The 18,283-nt window shown below is 43.7% G+C and overlaps 1 protein-coding gene across 1 annotated transcript in view; it reads right to left on the reverse strand.

Annotated features, from left to right (window-relative positions):
• Window positions 1-18,283, reverse strand: part of LOC119377489 (DDRGK domain-containing protein 1-like) — a 37,035-nt gene that overhangs the window by 17,751 nt on the left and 1,001 nt on the right. The window contains exons 2-5 of the mRNA XM_049411595.1: window positions 18,162-18,261; window positions 13,776-13,795; window positions 10,172-10,290; window positions 4,224-4,299 (exon numbers count right to left, since the gene is read on the reverse strand). Of these exons, the coding sequence (XP_049267552.1) occupies window positions 4,224-4,299; window positions 10,172-10,290; window positions 13,776-13,795; window positions 18,162-18,261 (315 nt within the window). The remainder of the gene's footprint in view (window positions 1-4,223; window positions 4,300-10,171; window positions 10,291-13,775; window positions 13,796-18,161; window positions 18,262-18,283) is intronic.

Below are 18,283 nucleotides of genomic sequence, written 5' to 3' on the forward strand. Positions count from 1 at the left end.
AAGCATAAATTGTAGACATCTCCAGAATCATTTCCCGAATGATGACGAAGTTCGAGCAGTTATTATCCTGAGTTGCATTTCGTACCAAGTCCTAAAAAATGACATAAGCAGTTTGTCAAATATTCAATTTCTAACATCAATGAGTGCAGAATGCCCAGGAAACAGATCGCTTTATTTTGCCCTGTTCACTGCCAATTAATATAAGGGGAATGGCGCATGCAGCATTGCATCGTGGAGAGCCGGATTTTGGGAGCTGGAAACGTGCCTTAGCTGCCATGTTTTGACACTGCATACTCGAACAGCAGCGGCTGTGTCGTCGCCAAATATTGACAATTTGATTCAAATCGAGGGAACAAGAAAGTAGCCAAAAAGTAGCCAAGTAGCCAAGGCATTTTTTCTGCCGCCACCAGCCTATAAAGGTAGCCAAACCTGGCAACCCTGCCCTGAGGTGCATTCCCGTGTATACATTGAAACGAACAGTGTACCCCTTTCCGAATCTGCCAAAATCTATAATTTTATCCCCCATTTGACCACTTTGTCCCTCACGTACTGCCGAATACCAGACTGACCTTTAGATTTCATCATTTTCTCATCCACAAAAAGGTTCAGACGGTTGGAAAAATAGCGCGATGAATCATTCATGTGTTGCGGTAGAGAAGACACGTGTGAAACTTCTTGTGGGATGCGACAGTCATCTTCTCCGGATGAGAGACACTCAAGAAGGCAAGCAACACCTTGAACTTTTGCCGTGGCATCATTGACGGTGGAAGAAGACCTGGAAATATGTGTTGTTGACTCCAATAGCAATGCAGGCACGGGACTTGGACGATTCCTTTGTACACTAGAGTCTGACGAACATGTGCATCTCTTCTTCAGTGACCTCCCTCCAGGATCCGTCCCTCTCACTGTGCATTGGCTTTTCGAAAATATGCATCCACCCATACTTATTTGTGTGGTTGCATATTTCTCTGAGACTTCTACGGTGAAAACAACACGAAGAAGCCGCCATGTGCATTCCGGAGCGCTAGGTCAAGGTCCACTCCGCACCGTCTTCGCGAGAGAACTCCGCTCTTTCTGCAGCTGGTGCCAATGCTCCCGCCCGAACGAAGTTGACACCTTGCAGATAAGAGCTGTGACCTTCAGTACGCACCAGATATGTGTACATCAACACGCGCAGCGACACAAACGGCCCGAGGAGAGAGCAAATCTTACTCGCGGATACCTGCTCATGTACCGGGGCGGTCTGATGCACTATTGCCGTCCATACTCAAGTCTGACGAATCGAAGTCGTCTTCCATGTCTGTGCTGCTACCATCATCCAGATTGACGCTCAGATTCATCGGAAATGTCGAAATTCGTGTTTTTCGTGGAGCACCCGCGAGCGATGTCGATGTCATAACCAAAACCACGAGCGCTCACCTCCCCGACTGCTAAGGAGCTTCGAAATCCCCCCACAGCGGAAAAAAAAGAAACTCAAAAGCGCAACTGATAAAATGCTGCCTTTTAAATGACATTAGCCATCCGGAGAGCGTCAAAACTTGAACTTGAAGTCATCGATGACATACTACCGATGGGAATAGGCATGGTCACAAAAGTGTGGAAGGGTCCCCTAGACCACCTCCGATAATTTTTTAACATTTCAAGTAAACGCGTGCATTGAATTTAGAATGCTGTCACGCTCAACAGTGACAAACGTGGCAGCATAACAAGCCAAGGCACCCCACAATTCCAAGAAACATCCCTTCTCCTCTCCGGCTTTTCGGTAATCCTCAGCACCTCGGTGTTCGCCGTGACATCAACATTGTTGTCTGCTCATGTCATCCACAAAAGAACCTGTTTGCCTTCTTGCAGCTATCGGTGCTCGCCACTCTTTCTCCTCGCACGTTGAGAAGGAACACTGAGCCAAGAGGAGAGGCAAGTCAATAAAGTACGGCGAAGGAAAGAGCGAACTGAGTGAGGGCCTCTTTTGGATCATCAAACGCGCGTAACTCCACTATTATGGCACCATTTCGAAAATTCTCACGACTACATGTTCGTTGTAGACTCGTGCACCAACGCAGCACCACAACTAAATTGTCACCTCTGGGTGCTTTAGGGGCCCTTCAATGCCACCTGTGTACGAAGGTTGAAATTGTGCAGAGGTGCTGCACGGCCACGATAGACAAGGTATTTAAAGGGGTACTGGCATGAAAATTTTCAGCTGTCATATATTTTGCGTCAAATGAAAGGCCTAGCCTGCAAGAGCCAAGAAAATGTACTGGTAAGCATGAGTGCGGCCTGAAAAATTAATTACAACATGTTTTTAAAAGCTAGTTTTGGCTCGTACTGCACCCAGACACCACAACATGGTTTGAGCTTCTTGTCACGTGCTCGTGCAGATATCGTGTTTTCACGGCCACTCTGCTATGTGGCTCCGTTGGCAATGCACAAGTAGCTATTTTGTAATAATAATATCTTGGGTTTGACATGCCAAAACCACAATAGTTATGAGGCACACAATAGTGGAGGGCTTTGGAAATTTAAACCATCTGGTGTTCTTTTACTGTGTGCACTAACATTGCACAGTACACACGCCTCTCGCCATTTTTATGTTTTGACGCCTGATACCGTCACAAATAGCCATGCTAATGTGTGAAGTCACCAGAACTGATACTTTAGCATGACAGCACGCTAGTGTTGATGTCAGTAGGTCTGCTATGTGAAAATTGACTTTAACGTCAAACTAAAATATCTTATCACCATTTCCTGACCGTCACACTTAGAGCAGTCTCTGTATACAGGAGATTTGTATAGCTTGGTAAACAAAGCTTCAAAAATTGGTATCAGTACCCATTTGAAAAAAAAGTGCTACCTATATACAAATAATTTTTTTTCTGAAATATTTAGGTCGTAATTTATGCATACAGCTCTTACATAAGTATTATATGATAGGTGATAGGACTTCAATTCTCCTAGATACCCGTCTCCTTTAGGTATATGTGGTGCATTCTGATATAACAAATCAACGATTGCCAGCTCTTAATTAAAAGTCATAATAGCTCACTGCTGCTCACATTTCATGTGATTACAAGAAAAAGAAATATTTGTAACAGGTATAATATTCAATTTCACCATTAATTAATCACCAGCAAACATTTAATCATAGTGCAAGCAATCTAGCAATATATTTTTCTCACTGCAGCTGAAAGAAATGCCTTTGTAAATTCAGCAGGCATTATGCAACTTACTGTGCTGGATTCCGACGTGCATTCATTCTTTTATTATTATTGCGATAGCAATTATATGGACAGTCTCGGCTGGAAAATGTCCGTCCCCGTCGCCGTCATGCACCGTATATGTATAAGTATGTATATATAATAAAAGCCCCAAAGAATAATAATTCAGAAAATGCTTCCGAAGCGCAGAATCGAACCAGGGACCTCTTGCTCCGCAGCGAGTGGCGCTATCCACTACGCCACGAAACGCAGATCCTCCACGTAGCTAACGGCGAGCGTTATATACATACCCTTTACCGCTGGACGGACTCAGAGACGGCAGGCGATAATAAGCGTTTCTTCATTACCAGCGAGATGGCGCTAGCAGCACGACGGGCGCATTTAAAGTCGTCGTCGAGCTCGCTCGCTTCTTATATTTGCGCAGCGAGAACATTGCCCTTCCGTTGTCCGCTCGCGCGGTTTTCTCGCGGTGAGGGGAGGAGGAATGTTTCACGCTTTCACCGTGATGTCCGCGCTCATGTTACCGAGCGTACGAAAGTCACTCCAGCTGAAGGGACGCCGCTAAACGAACAAACAGAAGATGAGCGCGAACTATCAAGTGTCACAGCTCGACAGTTGAAGCACGCTAGTTTCCTTCGCTGCTTCGACCGCCTTTGCAACAGGAACGCTGTTCAAACTGAGAGTATCCATTGGCGAGCCTCACTTCGTATAGCATTAATTTCTTGCTATCGCATTCATTGCTTCGCCCTTGCGGCGAAACATTGACTTTTTATTTTTTAGCATGTGCATTCTTCAGAGCACCAAGAAAGAAAATATTTAACAGTATCATGATGGTGCACAAGTAGATAATGCACTTGACTATCCAGCATGCAACAAATTGCTAATAATGCTGGTGGAAGTTACAAGAGTGCGATGCAAGTACTGGAAGCCATGCAATTTGCCATATCTACTAAAAGTTACAGTTTCAATGCAGGAACAGAAACAAACAAACTGAAGCTAACCACTCACCTGAGTTTTCAACTGAAACTTTGCAGCTAGATCTTCAAGAATGACAACCTTTTCTTTCTGAAACAGTGAATGGTACCTAAGATGAATTAGTCACATATTTGCAGCAGGCTGCATAGTCCACAACAAAAGTAACCTGTAAGAGTAATAACAGTAGTGAAGAGACCCGATTAGCTTGAACAATGTAGCATCATATCACAATGGTAAAGGGGCCATCATGAAGGCATCATAAAACCTTACTATAATGAATTTGACAAAGGAGCCAAAGTACATTTGTAATAATGATTAACTTCGTTAACCCATAACCATTAACACCATGCACAATTCCACAGATGGAGGACGACGAAAAAAAGGGCGATAGGTGGCTTGAGTAGTCCGCAGCACCACGTAATGATTGGCCTGTGGGCAACAGCAATGAAAAAAGAGCTAATAAAGAAATTAAAACATATGACCAATGCAGAATAGAAGTGCAACACATAAGTAAAAAAAAAAGAAAAGAAAAAGACGCTAGGATATGTGAAATCAATTTCTTCTACAAACACAGATCTAGATTTAGCAGAGGAACAAATAAATAAATCAAAATTAATAGACTGAAGACAGTTTAAAGAGCCCCTCACTAGGCGACATAGGGAATTTTAGTTAGACATTCGAAGTTGTTGCGAGCCCAATAAAGAGCATTATGCCACAAAATTTTTCTAATCGGTCCGTTAGAAGCTGAGAAAAACAATAATTTGTAGCGGCGTGAAACCATGATGCGAAGAGGTGAGCTGCTAACCCTTGCCGCTCGCCCCGTGTAACCTTCGCAAGCCAAATCCCTTCCCTGCCCTCTTCGACACGCGCGAGCAGGAGGATCATATAACGCATACGCATGAACACGTCATGCGCACAAAATGTCACGAGCGCATGACGTGCCCGAACCAGCCCGAGCCCCCGAGACGCGAGCGGTGTTGTGGCGGCGTTCTTTGCGCTTCATCTCTGCAAGTTATGGCGAATGCGCACTTGCCCATCACTTGGCTTTGAACCTATTACTGAGCATGAAAGCTGCAACATTTGTACAGACGCAAGACTAGCAGTGTGCCGCATGTACATCTAGTTAGACACGGGAGGATAAATGAGCCTAATGAGCGCTGGAACGCGGTAGAAAATTAGTTTCGTTGTAAAGGGTGGCGTCTGCACGATGCCCAAAGCGTGAGAACACGAACGCGTGTGAAACGGAGGTAGACTAGTCTTGAATCTCGATGCGATTCACTGTAAAAATTAAAAAAGAAAACGCACACATTCTGTTTGTGTGTTTTATTCCTGCTCTCAAGTTTTATTCATCCATTCAAGCAACAAATTACACAAACTACACGTCGTGTCAAATAATTATCGTAGTGTTATGTGCTACTATTGGCAACGTCAGAGCACAGTCTATGTAGAGGAGCGACGTCACAGCACTACCATCTACGTAGGGCCATTCCACCGTGTACTTCATCCCCTCATTTCCTGGGCACGCGGCCGCGAGAAGGGCAAGCAGCGTTCAGCTTGAAATTTGACCCATTTAGGCAGCGCGTAACGTTGCAAATTTTGGCAGACGTAATCGTGAACACCCAGTGCATGCATTGTGATCGTCAGCTCAAAATTGTCAAACCTGGTGAGGGGCCCTTTAACGATGGTAAAGAATAACACAAGCATTCTATGGCAGTACTCAAACGGCATGACAACTTTGCAATACTCTGTGTCTCGTTGTATAATAATGCTCATTTGCTTCAAATTGTGCTAAAGCAGGGTCTCAAACATGCGGTGTGCATGCTGGACCTTTCGTTAATGGCCCCACCCCCACATGACTGTCCTCATCCCATTAAAAAAAATTTCTCTATAAGTAGTTAATGAGCCACAGTTTCAGTTTGTTTATTAATATTTTTTATTTCAGTTTATTAATCAGACATGACTGATCTCAAGCATCCTTCATGAGGCATCCCATGACTCACCATGAGTTAAAAACAACCGTAGAACAAAAACTCTATCTTTCAGAATTGGTGTCCAGATTTCAGTCATTCTGGATATCATATTGATATGTTTCTCGAAACCTGATGCTGAATCCCCTTCAAAACTGACCCATATAGCAGATATGGAAAAGGCCTTCTTTCGAATGGCAACGGTAGCTGACATTTTGCCCAAACTGCACCCTCCCCCTCCCTCACTCCAACCTTCTTCATCATCCCAGCCATCGGGAGACTGTTTCATGACTGTGGTGCGCTAGCTGAAGCGAGTTTGAGACCACCTTGCTAGAGTATCAAAGTTATGTATATTATGTCTGACTTCATATTTAAATCTAGAACCAGATGGCCAAGTCAAACAGCTTGCAGCTTTGTGTACTACTCTGATGTCCTAGGTGTTCGCTTCGCTTATCAGCATTTTGTGAGCATCATGCCAAAGCACCACTAAACTAATTTTATACAACGTCCTTCTCTGTACACAAGCGCATGCTTGTGAACAACAAAAACATAAAACCTTGACAATCGTGCCCATGATTAACATTACAGTATGAACTAAGGCTTAACAGTGTTGCTGTAAATTAAGTGATTTCCAAGAACGTGAGAGCAGAATACAAAACTGTGGTTGAACATGTGCACCAGTTCATTTGTAGTTTTCATGCAGTAGCGACAGGGTGTGGGAATACCAGGAGCTGACAGCAGAAGCACAGTGGCCAACTATCGTGGCAGTGCAGCAAGTTTCATGCTTTGCCAGTTGGCTCATATGAGTTTTGCAATGTCACATGCTGCCAGATTTAGCTTAGTTGGCATAATGCAGCAGTAATTCTTTGTTATAAGCTAAACAAAATATATTTAAGCAATATTATGAAAAGCACTCAGCAGACAAGAAAACAAAAACAGCACTAGCAAAGAGAACAAACTGCACTCTCCCACCTTTATATGGTCAGAAATTCTTGTAGCTTGTTTTGAGCCTGTAGAGAAAGAATACTTCACTCAAGAACAGCAGGAAATACTATTATTGAAAAGCAAAACCGCAACAATTTGAAGTTTATCATCTAATAAGCTGTTTATTGATTCTTAGCTTATCTGCTGCTATGTGTTACAATTCAGTCAATGAGTGTTTTTAAAACCCTTTCGCTGTCAGTAATGTATCGGTACGTTTTTGCATCCCCCCCCACAGTGTCATTGACGTACCGATACGTTCTCTATTGTGCGTTTGAAAAATCACATCGAAGTACAAACTGGCGTGTTTATACTGGTCACGCCACCTGTCGAATTTTTCTAGAAGCTCGTATTTTCGCCTCATACATGTTGGTACGTATGTTGAAGAGTGCGGAGCGACCGCGCCCACTCTTTTTGCTGGGGGTTGTGGTCGCTCCCCGTGCGCACTACTCTCTCGGCTGAGCAACTATGTGGCGTGCGTGCGATTACGGGTGCAAGGGTGCGGCTGTGGTTGTTCTGTGATCTACCACAGGTTTCACCAGCACTGTGTCCACATCAGACACTGGTGTTGAAATGGGGGGTCATTATCCCAGAAGCATGATGGCAAACTGAAAATATGTGGGAGAAAGGCAATTTCTCACTCACACTGTTTCCTTTCGACGTGTCACGTTCTGCACACTCCATGAGCACAACTCTTCAACCGGGTGCACAAGAAGTTGATTATTTCAAGCTTCCCTGATATTCCCGAAGCCAAGCCGACACTGGGGGTGTGTCATGGCCAGAAACACCGAACAGTGAAAGAGTTAACCCTTTGCGGTCCGAAACCTTTTCCCACCTTCCATTCGTTCTGGTCCAAAACTAAGTGACGCAAAGCTCAAGTAAAAGAAGTTTACTTACTCTTTCACAGATGACACATAATGTATGTGAGAAAATGCGCATGTCAACTGCGAAAGAACTTGTCCAGCAGTACCCGATCACAGACCGCTGCGACCGTGTTGCGTTGTCGGGCAGGGCCCGACAACGGACTGCAAAGGGTTAAAGGACCCCTGACAGCCAAATTTTTGTTTCTGACTTTTATGCTTTAATTAGTAGCCTTGTGTCTGATAATCTAGAAACTGAATCGTAAAAGCTCTAATGCATTGTGTAATTAATGCTATTCATTAATTATAACCAATTTTGGTGCCACTTCAAAGCACCCACCTAAATATTAAGAAACTAGCGCCCCCCACAGTGGAGCCATAAGATCACATGCGCTCAATCTTTGGTGATACTGAGAGTGCACTTTTTCAAATTGGGCCCAGCATGCGGGAAAGAATGAGATGACGTGAGTGCTGGTACTATGAGTTAAGGTGTGATGCACCAGACGCATTCTTCGAAATGATATGCCTGTCAAGTCCCTCTAGACTGTCAGAGTTCCCCCTCAGAAAAAGCAAAGGAAATTCCTTGCTACGGTACTTAAAGCGAAGGGGCGAGGAAAAACAGCTCCGGTTGGGTGCCAGTCATGATATGTGCGCCCCACAAGCTTGTCTGTGACGACGACAATACTCGCTTTACCCTTAGAATGTCACACGGTGACCCCGACCTACATCTACAAGTGGCGATGCTGTGATGTGCTGCCAACTCAGATGAGCAGTCATGCTTACTTTAATACCAAATTGAAATATTTTGAAGGCAATGTTTCTCACTAATAATCAGTCAGAAGTGCCCATGTGCGCAGGACAATCAAACACACACATGTCGAGTTTGTAACTTTGGTGTCAGGGGTCCTTTGATAACTTATTCATAATCACTCATTTGACATTGTTTGACTTTTCAAGCCTCATAACTCAGCATTTAGAGCTCTAGACTTCCTATTACTGATTGAATTGGGCGCTGACTAAAATTTTGTTTGTCTCTGTCACTGCTCCTACTGCTTAGAAACACCTACGATTAAGCAGGTTACGATCAGTTTCCGAGTTATTAACTGATAAAAAAGTTTATGCCATATTTTGTAAGGTTTAGTCGTAAATAGAGGGTTCCTTAGTTACATTATCATTTACCTCAATCAATGAAAACTGCACACAATGTGCGCAAAGAGTGTCTAAATGTTTTACAAAATGCACATAGCTGCATGTTTTGGGTAGCAAGAATGCCCACAAAATCTATTAATACTAAGTGCATAGAAACAATGTGACATTGATCTTTCCTTTGCCAGTACAGGTGTGATTCCCTTGACCTGCCATATTCAAAAGGCTCAGTTCAAAACGCTGTGTCATATGCAACATTTTGCCAGTCCAGAATGAAATAAAAATGCAGAAAAAAGGCCAAAACCCCTCACATATAAACTTAAAGACGATATGCTGTTATACAGGGTGTTTCTTTTTATGTGATGCAGATTTTTAAAAATTATGTGACTACCAGGGTTCTGTCGTTTCATCACTTTCTTGTCATGGGTAGTTCCGGTCTGACGTAACAGAGTGGTCGCGTTTCGTGTACGCCGGGTGCGATCAGTTTCGATATCGCCCTGAAAATTTGATGATGAATATCTCGAATTACGTGCAACTTTTGTGATTTCTAAAAAATATGGGTATGCCATATATCGTCATGCACTACAACTTTCTAATATAAACACCTGAAGTCAATAATCAAAAAGGGAATGAGTGATTTTTGTTAATAAGTCACAACAGTGCCATTTCAACTTGGGCAATGTATTTCTGCCTCGACGTAGGGTTCATGCACGAAAACGGCAGGAGCCTCCCATAGGCTTATATAAAAAATCTTTATTGTCTAAAAAACACCCTATATGTAGCCACTCAAGCATTCTGTGGGATCAAAACTATGCAGCTGAAAACTTAGCGTGCCACTGTAGTACGTAATTAGTGAGCATGGATGTAGGAAAAAGTGTTGAGGTTATTGTTTTCTCCCAGTTGCATTTTCTTCTGACTTGCTGTGGTGCACAAGTACTGTTGCAGAGACATTCATAGCGAGAGCGCTTGTGAGCCCAAGAAAGGAAATGCCCCCCTAACTAACCCCCAGGTGACGTTAGTTACGTACCTCTTCTTCAGTTGCAGCATCAAATCCTTCCCTTCAACTGAGAATGCTTCCTTCAACTTGAGATATTCCTCCAGTTCCTGTTTTTCCTTCTCCTCCTTTAGCCGCTTTTCTTCTGCTTCCTGAAACAAATCAAATGTACCCTTTTTGATAACTCCGGTTACATGCATACCCTAGATGCAAAAAAAAAAAAAAAAAAAAGTCACAGGGGTTTTATATGCTAATACCACAACATAAGGAAGGGACTCTTAACAATTTTGACCACCTGAGCCCTCTAACGTGCAGTTAAATTTCAAGAGTATTAACCCTTGTGTGACAGTGGGACACATACGTCCCACTTTTTCGTCTGCAGGAAAAATTTTCTCCCACATCACCCATTGCAATTAGCTCAACAATAAGTCACTCATATCTTACCTAAGTCTTCGTATTCTCGAAGAAAAATCTTTTACCACACTTTCGAAGGGCGGAAGTAGTGTTACAGTGAAGTTGAATTTCGATCAATTTTTCATGATAGCTTCTGAATTTTCTTCTTCTACAGATAGAAAGAACCTACCAATCAAAATACCGGATAATTTCCTCTTTTTCTGCTTTTTCAGAGAGGTGATTTTAGCTTCCAGTCATCACGTGTTTTTGTAAATTTGCGGAATAACTTGACCGATAAATGCATCGAAACAATCCCCTGCGATATTGCCACGCTCATTCCTCAGCGTAATTGCGGGTATTGGTGCGTGGAAATATTATTCTTGATATCAAATACCTCTTGAAAAGTAGGCACATATTCAGGGACAACAGCTGTACTCGACAATTTCGACAGCCAAAGCAAGGACAGGCAAATGGACAAAAAATGGTTGGTGCATGCGGTGGAGTAAGCTTTACAGGAACAAACCACAGCGCTATGACAGCTCACAAGAGGCACAGGTGCAGGTGGTGTTCTACTGCTGGAATGAGATCCCCACAACTTTCCTCAGCACACCTTGAGAAGCAATGCTCTGTGCCACTTGCTTCGGCCGTTTCATCCCAAATACCTGTTGATGCAATCTCGAGATGGTGCCTTCATGAGACAGTGGGACACATATGTCCCACTTTATTTCAGTAAACTACTGGCTTGATTTTGATGAAGTTTGTTTTATACTATTTCTCTGTAGCTTATATGAATATACCACAACTGGTTTTTATATTATTGTGTCAAAAATATAGGCAAACCCACAAAGGGTCAAGTACATGAGTATTATTGCATTTCTACCACATCAAATACAGCCACCACGGCCGGAAATTGAACCTGTGACTGTGTGCTCAGCAGCACAATGACATGACTGCCCATCTACCGTGGTGGGTCCCCAAAATGTAGAGCACTCACAGCAATGAATGACAACAAAGCCATATTTCTTTCTAGTGGCATCACACAGATAACTTGTTGCAGTGGCGTTCTCTTAAAACTGGACACCACTCCGTGCTATAATAATTAACACATACAGTCTAAAGAACCCCGTCAACAACACTGGTTTTCCAATTCACAGAAGTAGTAAATGACACAAAACTTTACCTTATTTTGTATTTTAATGTATCAATGTTCACCCAGTAATTATGCTAATGAGCCCTAATTTCTCAAGAGCTTTAATGTGACCAGTTCAAAACACACACCAAGTGCACCATATCTTCAGATGTGAAGCTGCTCTCTGAACATCAAGCTGTGCAAGGTTGACGAGTACTAATCCTAGATCCATGTTTCACTAGGCCACAAGGTACCCCTGTCAGGTTATGCTTTCAGCCCAGTCATGGATTGTTCTCCACCAGAGAGAGATAGAAAAATGCCTTTAGCTAATAACTAACTTTCTAAAACAAGGCTGTTAGCTTCTTTTGAACAGGAGATACAGTAAGCTGTTGAGGAACACAAGGACGCTATTCTTAAAAATTTGAAGTTTGTCTATGAAGTTGGTCTAGCTCCTGCTAGAGAAGACATCATCAAGCTGAAGCTTCTTGGCTGAAACTTCTTGCCTCAGTGGTGGAACCCGTGAAGGCTCAATTTCATCAGCAGGGCCATATTCCCAAGGATTGTTGCTTATTTCGGAACTTGAAAATTGAGAACAAGATGTGAAGAGCAAGCCCTAATTTGTGTCTGTATGAGCACCACAATTAAAAAATCAATTAAATGCTGGGGTTTTAAAGGGGCCCTCCAACCAACTTGAAGCATCTATTTTTTATTTGTCGGTTGCATCGAATGATGGCTAGGGATAATTTTAGCATAGGTCAAAGCACCGATCACAACTGATTTAAGATTTTAATTGCTCAATGAAGTCACTACATTGCTGCCGACCGCATCAGCGTGTAGTGGCACTCGCCAGAACTATTGCTGGTGGAAATGATGGCATAGAGTACCAGCCCATAATTGGATAAATGTAATGTTAGAGGTGATCATGGCATGGCATCAAAAATGAGGTTATTATTGGATTTTGTTTTTCTTTCTGTGCTTTTTCATAGAACACTACAACTACAAAACACGATAGAGGCGCTAGCTGCCACTTCACCACTGGCTTTTTGCTTGTGCTTCGCTCGCTTCCCTTCTCTTGCTTGTGTACATTTGCAAGCCGCCTCGTTAGCACGTGTGGTGAGCTCTTGATTGTTGTTGAAATAGTGCAAGTAATCAGAACCGATGTCGCTGCCCCCTTTAGTTCTTTGGGCGGCCGTACAGAACAACCCAAAACAACTGCGCAGTTCCAGGATGCTCAACAGGCAGGGGAAACCGTGCTTCACCACCCTTGTTCCACAAATTCCCTTCTCAGGAGGGAGTGTCTTGGAGTGTCGTCGTAAGGAATGGCGAGCAAAGCCTCACTTTGAGCAGCAGCGCCCGCTCAAATTCTGACAAGTCAGGCAAGTTCATTTCTAACAACCTTACCTGTTTGATTGTGCAAACAAAATGGCGTGGTCAGGAACCAGGTTGTTTGTTACTATGGGAACGGCGTCAACAATACCTTGGACAGAACAGGCAACAATGGTGTGTGAGCTTCCCTATGCTTTCTGCTCATTCCATTGGCGGCCCCTTGCAATGTCTGTGGCAAGTGAAGTGTGGTCACGTGACCCCACGAAGATCGAGTTGAGCATAATCTTTTTTTTTATTTTTATTACGCTATGCTGAATAACTTTAGACTCATGCTCCTATTGCTGCATCATTCTTTCTATCCTTCAGTCTACTCAACTCGCAAGTAAAAATGGGAGCTTCAATAGTGTTGGAGGGCCCCTTCAAGTGCCAAAACCACGATAAGATTACAAGGAACACTGTAGTATGGGATCCGGGTTAACTGTGACCCCCAGGGTTTTCTAAAACACACTTAAGTACACAGACATTTTTGCATTTTGCCCACATTGGAATGCAGCCACCATGGCCAGGAACCAAACAAATCAATGTTACCTTATGATTGTTACTCTATGACATTGCGCTCAGCAGTGCAATACTGTAGCTACAATACTGTACAGTACAATACTGTAAAACCATGGCTGGTCGTAAGCATCACAGTTCAAGAGTTCTGAACAAGACCTACTGGCAGAACTTGCTGGATTCTTTTCAAGTGCTCATAAATTTTATCTGTTGGAAAAGCTCCGTCATGCTTACTGCATCTACAGCATCAATGACTGCAGCAGAAAAGATGAGGAAGCTCAAAATTTCCTTTCCTGTCATTTTTGTCGCACAGTAAAATTGACTCCATTCTTGAACGCTTGAAATACTTGATGTGTGGGAACTATATTCACTCTTTCACAAGCTATCTCAAAAAACAGTGAGCTAAATCAGAAATCAGAAATGTGGAAATTAACGCTGTTAAAAATAACAAAATAGTATTCTCTACAAGGGTGCAGCCAGAACTTTTTTTTTTTTGGCAGGGGGAGGGGGGGGGGTCCAACCACCCTTTAGGCAGGTTTGTGTGTGCATTTGTGTGTGTGTATATATCATAGGTCGGCACTACAAGAGAATACCCACTCACCCTATTTTTTTTAAGGCTTCGCACTCACCCACGTTCATACTCACACTCCAAGCTACTCACTCATGTTCATACTCACACGCACTCACTCACGTTCACACTCACGTATACTCACACTCCAAGCTACTAACTCACTTTCATACTCGCATGTGCTCACACCCATATGTACTCACTCATGTTTTACTCACATGTACTCATGCTCCGAGCTACTCACACACGTTCATACTCACATCAGCTCACACCCACATGTACTCACTCACGTTCACACTCACGTATACTCACACTCCAAGCTACTTACTCACTTTCATGCTCACGTGTACTCACACCCATATACTCACTCACATTCATACTCCCATCAACTCACACCCATATTGACTCGCTCACGTTCATACTCGCATCCAACTCACACTTATTCGTACTCACTTCTGCCCATACATCAACTCACACTCACCGGTATCCACTCACATTCATACTCACGTCTACTCACACTCATGGGTGCTCACTCACACTTACACCTACTCACTCACGATCATACTCACATCACTCACACTCACGGGTGCTCACTCACGTCACTCACTCACACCTACACCTACTCACTCACTCTCATACTCACGTCTTTCGTATTCACAAGGACAGTAAAAAAGAACCGACAGGACAGCGCTTGTAAGTGCTGTCCTGTCCACTTCTAATGTCCACATTTTTTTTCATTGCACTTCAGCCTAATTCCCAAGCATGAACGTAAACCAACTAGCCCAACTCGCCATCTCACCTGGGTTCTTTAACATGCACCTAAATCTAAGTACATGGGCCGCGAGCATTTTGCCTCAATCGAAATGTGGCCTTTGGGGCCGTGAATCGATCCCACAACCTTCGAACGTTTAGTCCTATAGTTGGACCCAACTTTAGAAGTCCGTAGCACTTCCTCCTCAAAAGCGGATGTACACAAACCTGCATCAAGGGATGCACACTCCAGACTGACGTCATGAGCCGGACGGCAGGTGCCCCCGCCTTCTGAGAACTTTGCCATGTGCATGAGCGGGATTGTTTCTTTAGTTGTGGAGGCGATTGGCTTCCGCACTTCGGTCATGGGGACGGGCTTCTCCGTGCTTCTTAAGTTGTGTCAGACTATAGCTGGTAGGTTGGTTTAATGGAATTAATGTTCCAAAGCGACTCAGAACATGAGATACACTGTAGTGGATGGCTCCAGAAAATTTCGACTACCTTGGGTTCTTCAGCATGCATTCAAATCGCACAGTACATGGGCCCTAACATTCTGCCTTCATCCAAATGAGACCGCTGAGGCCGGAAAGAACCCACGTCTTTGAAGTGAGCAGCTGAGTACTGAATTGCTAAGCCACCGCGGCGGCTTTTAGTTCTAGTGGGCTCGACAGACCTGAATATTCGAGAGCTTGAGTCCAAGTGAGTTTACACAAGAAAAATTAAAACGTGGTGAGTCTCAGCCTGACTCACTCCGGCTGAGGATAAAAGCTCATGATGCTGAGTGCAAGTGAGCTTGCCTGAGTGAAGTGTTGGTCAGTGAGTCCGAGTGAGCCCAAAGTAAGAAATACATTGTCTGAGTGGGTTACCCGAGTGTCACATTTTGTGGGTCTCTTAAATTTATTGCTGCTACTCACTCGCCTCACACCCACCTCAACTCACACTCATATTATGTAATATTAAACTGCGCTTAGGAGAAGACACCAGAGTAGAAGCAGACAGGACTGCGGACAGGAATTACAAGAAAATAGGTGATTTCCTTGTAGGTGCGAAATAGGTGATTTTCTTGTGTAGATAGGGGTCTTGGTGGAGGAGTGTGCTTTCGTCACGCGGTCATGACTGTTATTGCGCACGCGCATTGTTCCAGGAAGGAAGTTTATGTGATTTCAATAAATCAGTCGTTCTCTGCGTTTGTCCTGTCTACTTCTACTCTAGTTGTCTCGCCCTAAGCGCAGTTTAAGTTTCATAATATGTCTTACCAAGTAGCCCCCACACACACTCCTCACACTCATATGGGTACCTACATTCAAGTTCACGTTGACTACCACTCAAAGGCACACACATTAGTGATTATGCCTAATTACATTTGCTGACCATCACTCACACTCAGGCACTCACTTGTTTTTGTTTTCACTGAAACTCGAGCTCAACTTTACTAAAACTCATAGGTGCACACTAATGTTCATACTCGCTCTTCTCACACTCATAGATACTCATGGTCATACTTACGTCTACTGACACTCAAGAACCCATCCACTTGAATGTATACTCATGGTCACTTACTCACTTTCACATTCAGGTTTCACTCATAGGCACTCACCAGGGTGTAGCCGGGGGGGAGGGGGTTCAACCCCCCCCCCCAAATTTTTCGATTTTGCTTGCTATATATACACGCACACATACAAACATACATAAAGTATGGTTGAACCCCCTCCGAAAAAAATTTCTGGCTACGCCCTGGCACTCACGATCACACTCACTACTCAAGTATTCGCGTTCATACTCACGTCCACTCACACTTGCAGGTACTCACTCGCGTTCATACTCGCTTCTCCCACTCATAAGCGCTCATGTTCATACTCACGTCTAATCACTCAGACTACTCATGTTCATGCTGACGACTACTCAAACTCATGAGCACTCACTCACGTTCGTACTAACAACGAGTACTCTCTCACATTCATACTCACGCCAACTCACTCACGTTCATACTCCACTCATGAGTACTCACTCACGTTCATACGCCTACACACACACTCATGATACTCACTAATGTTCATACGTCTACTCACACTACCTGTACTTACTTGTTCATACATTCATGAGAACTCACTCACTCACGTTCATACTCACACTCATAAGTACTCACTCACGTTCTACTCACGCCTCTCGTCGTGCTCACCTGTACTCACTCAAGTTCATACCATGGTGTAAGAATTACACCGTGGTTCATACTCACGCCAGCTCACACTCATGAGTACTCACTCACATTCATACTCATGCCTACTCCTACTCACACTCACCTGTACTCACTCACGTCTTACTCACAGCCTACTCATACACGTTCATACTCACCGCCTACTTACCACTCACGCACCTGTACTCACTCCACGTTCTTACTCACACTCACACCTACTCATACCACGCCTACTCACACTCACACCTGTACTCACTCACGTTCTTACACTCACTGTACTCACTCATGTTCATATCATGCCTACCACCTCATGGTTCACTCACTCATACTCACACCTTTCAAATGAATGTGAGTGAGTACGCCGAGCTATGGTATATATACAACATGCAAATTGAAAAATTTAGGGGGGGCTGAAAACCCTCAGCACCCCCCCCCTCCCAACCTAAGCCATGACCTCTACATGTTGGCTGACTACTTTTGCAAGAAACACACATACTAGTTCTATCTTGCAGATACCCGCCACGGTGGTCTAGTGGTTATGGCGCTCGACTGCTGACCCGCAGTTGCGGGATTGAATCTCGGCCGTGGCGGCCGCATTTTCGATGGAGGCAAAAATGCTTGAGGCCCGTGTACTTAGATTTAGGTGCACGTTTAAAGAACCCCAGGTGATCGAAATTTTCAGAGTCCTCCCCTACGGCGTCTCTCATAATCATATCATGGTTTTGGGACGTTAAACCCCAGGGATTATTATTATACATCTGCTCCCTTCTTCTGCTGACAAATCTTCTCGCTGACACAGTTGATTTTTGTTCATGCACAGTTCCACTCACAGTTGTCTCAAAGTATCCGAGCTGGACTAGATGCATGTGAAAACTTTAAATCTCATTTCTTTTTAGTGCTTCGAATTTTGAAGGTGTTATCTTACGTAAATGCTGTGCCCAAAGTGGACATTTTGTAAATGCATTATGCTTCCTTTGTTTCCTTGACTGTAAGTCTATTTTACAGTAATAGCAGTGCAATCCTAATGCTTATTAAAAAAACAAAGTTCCTCATTTATAGAGTATCTTCGGGTAACATGTGTTGACCCGTAAGAACTAAGCTTACTCACCCGTCAGCCTCAAGCTCCTTTTCTCGCTGCTCTTCCTGCTTTCTTCGCTCTTCATCAAGTGCCTGCTTCTGGCGCCGCTCTTCCCGGTCCTCCAAATCCTCTAGAAATTAAAAGCACAAATG

This window comes from Rhipicephalus sanguineus, unplaced genomic scaffold (assembly GCF_013339695.2).
Source record: "Rhipicephalus sanguineus isolate Rsan-2018 unplaced genomic scaffold, BIME_Rsan_1.4 Seq480, whole genome shotgun sequence".
Classification (NCBI taxonomy): domain Eukaryota; kingdom Metazoa; phylum Arthropoda; class Arachnida; order Ixodida; family Ixodidae; genus Rhipicephalus; species Rhipicephalus sanguineus.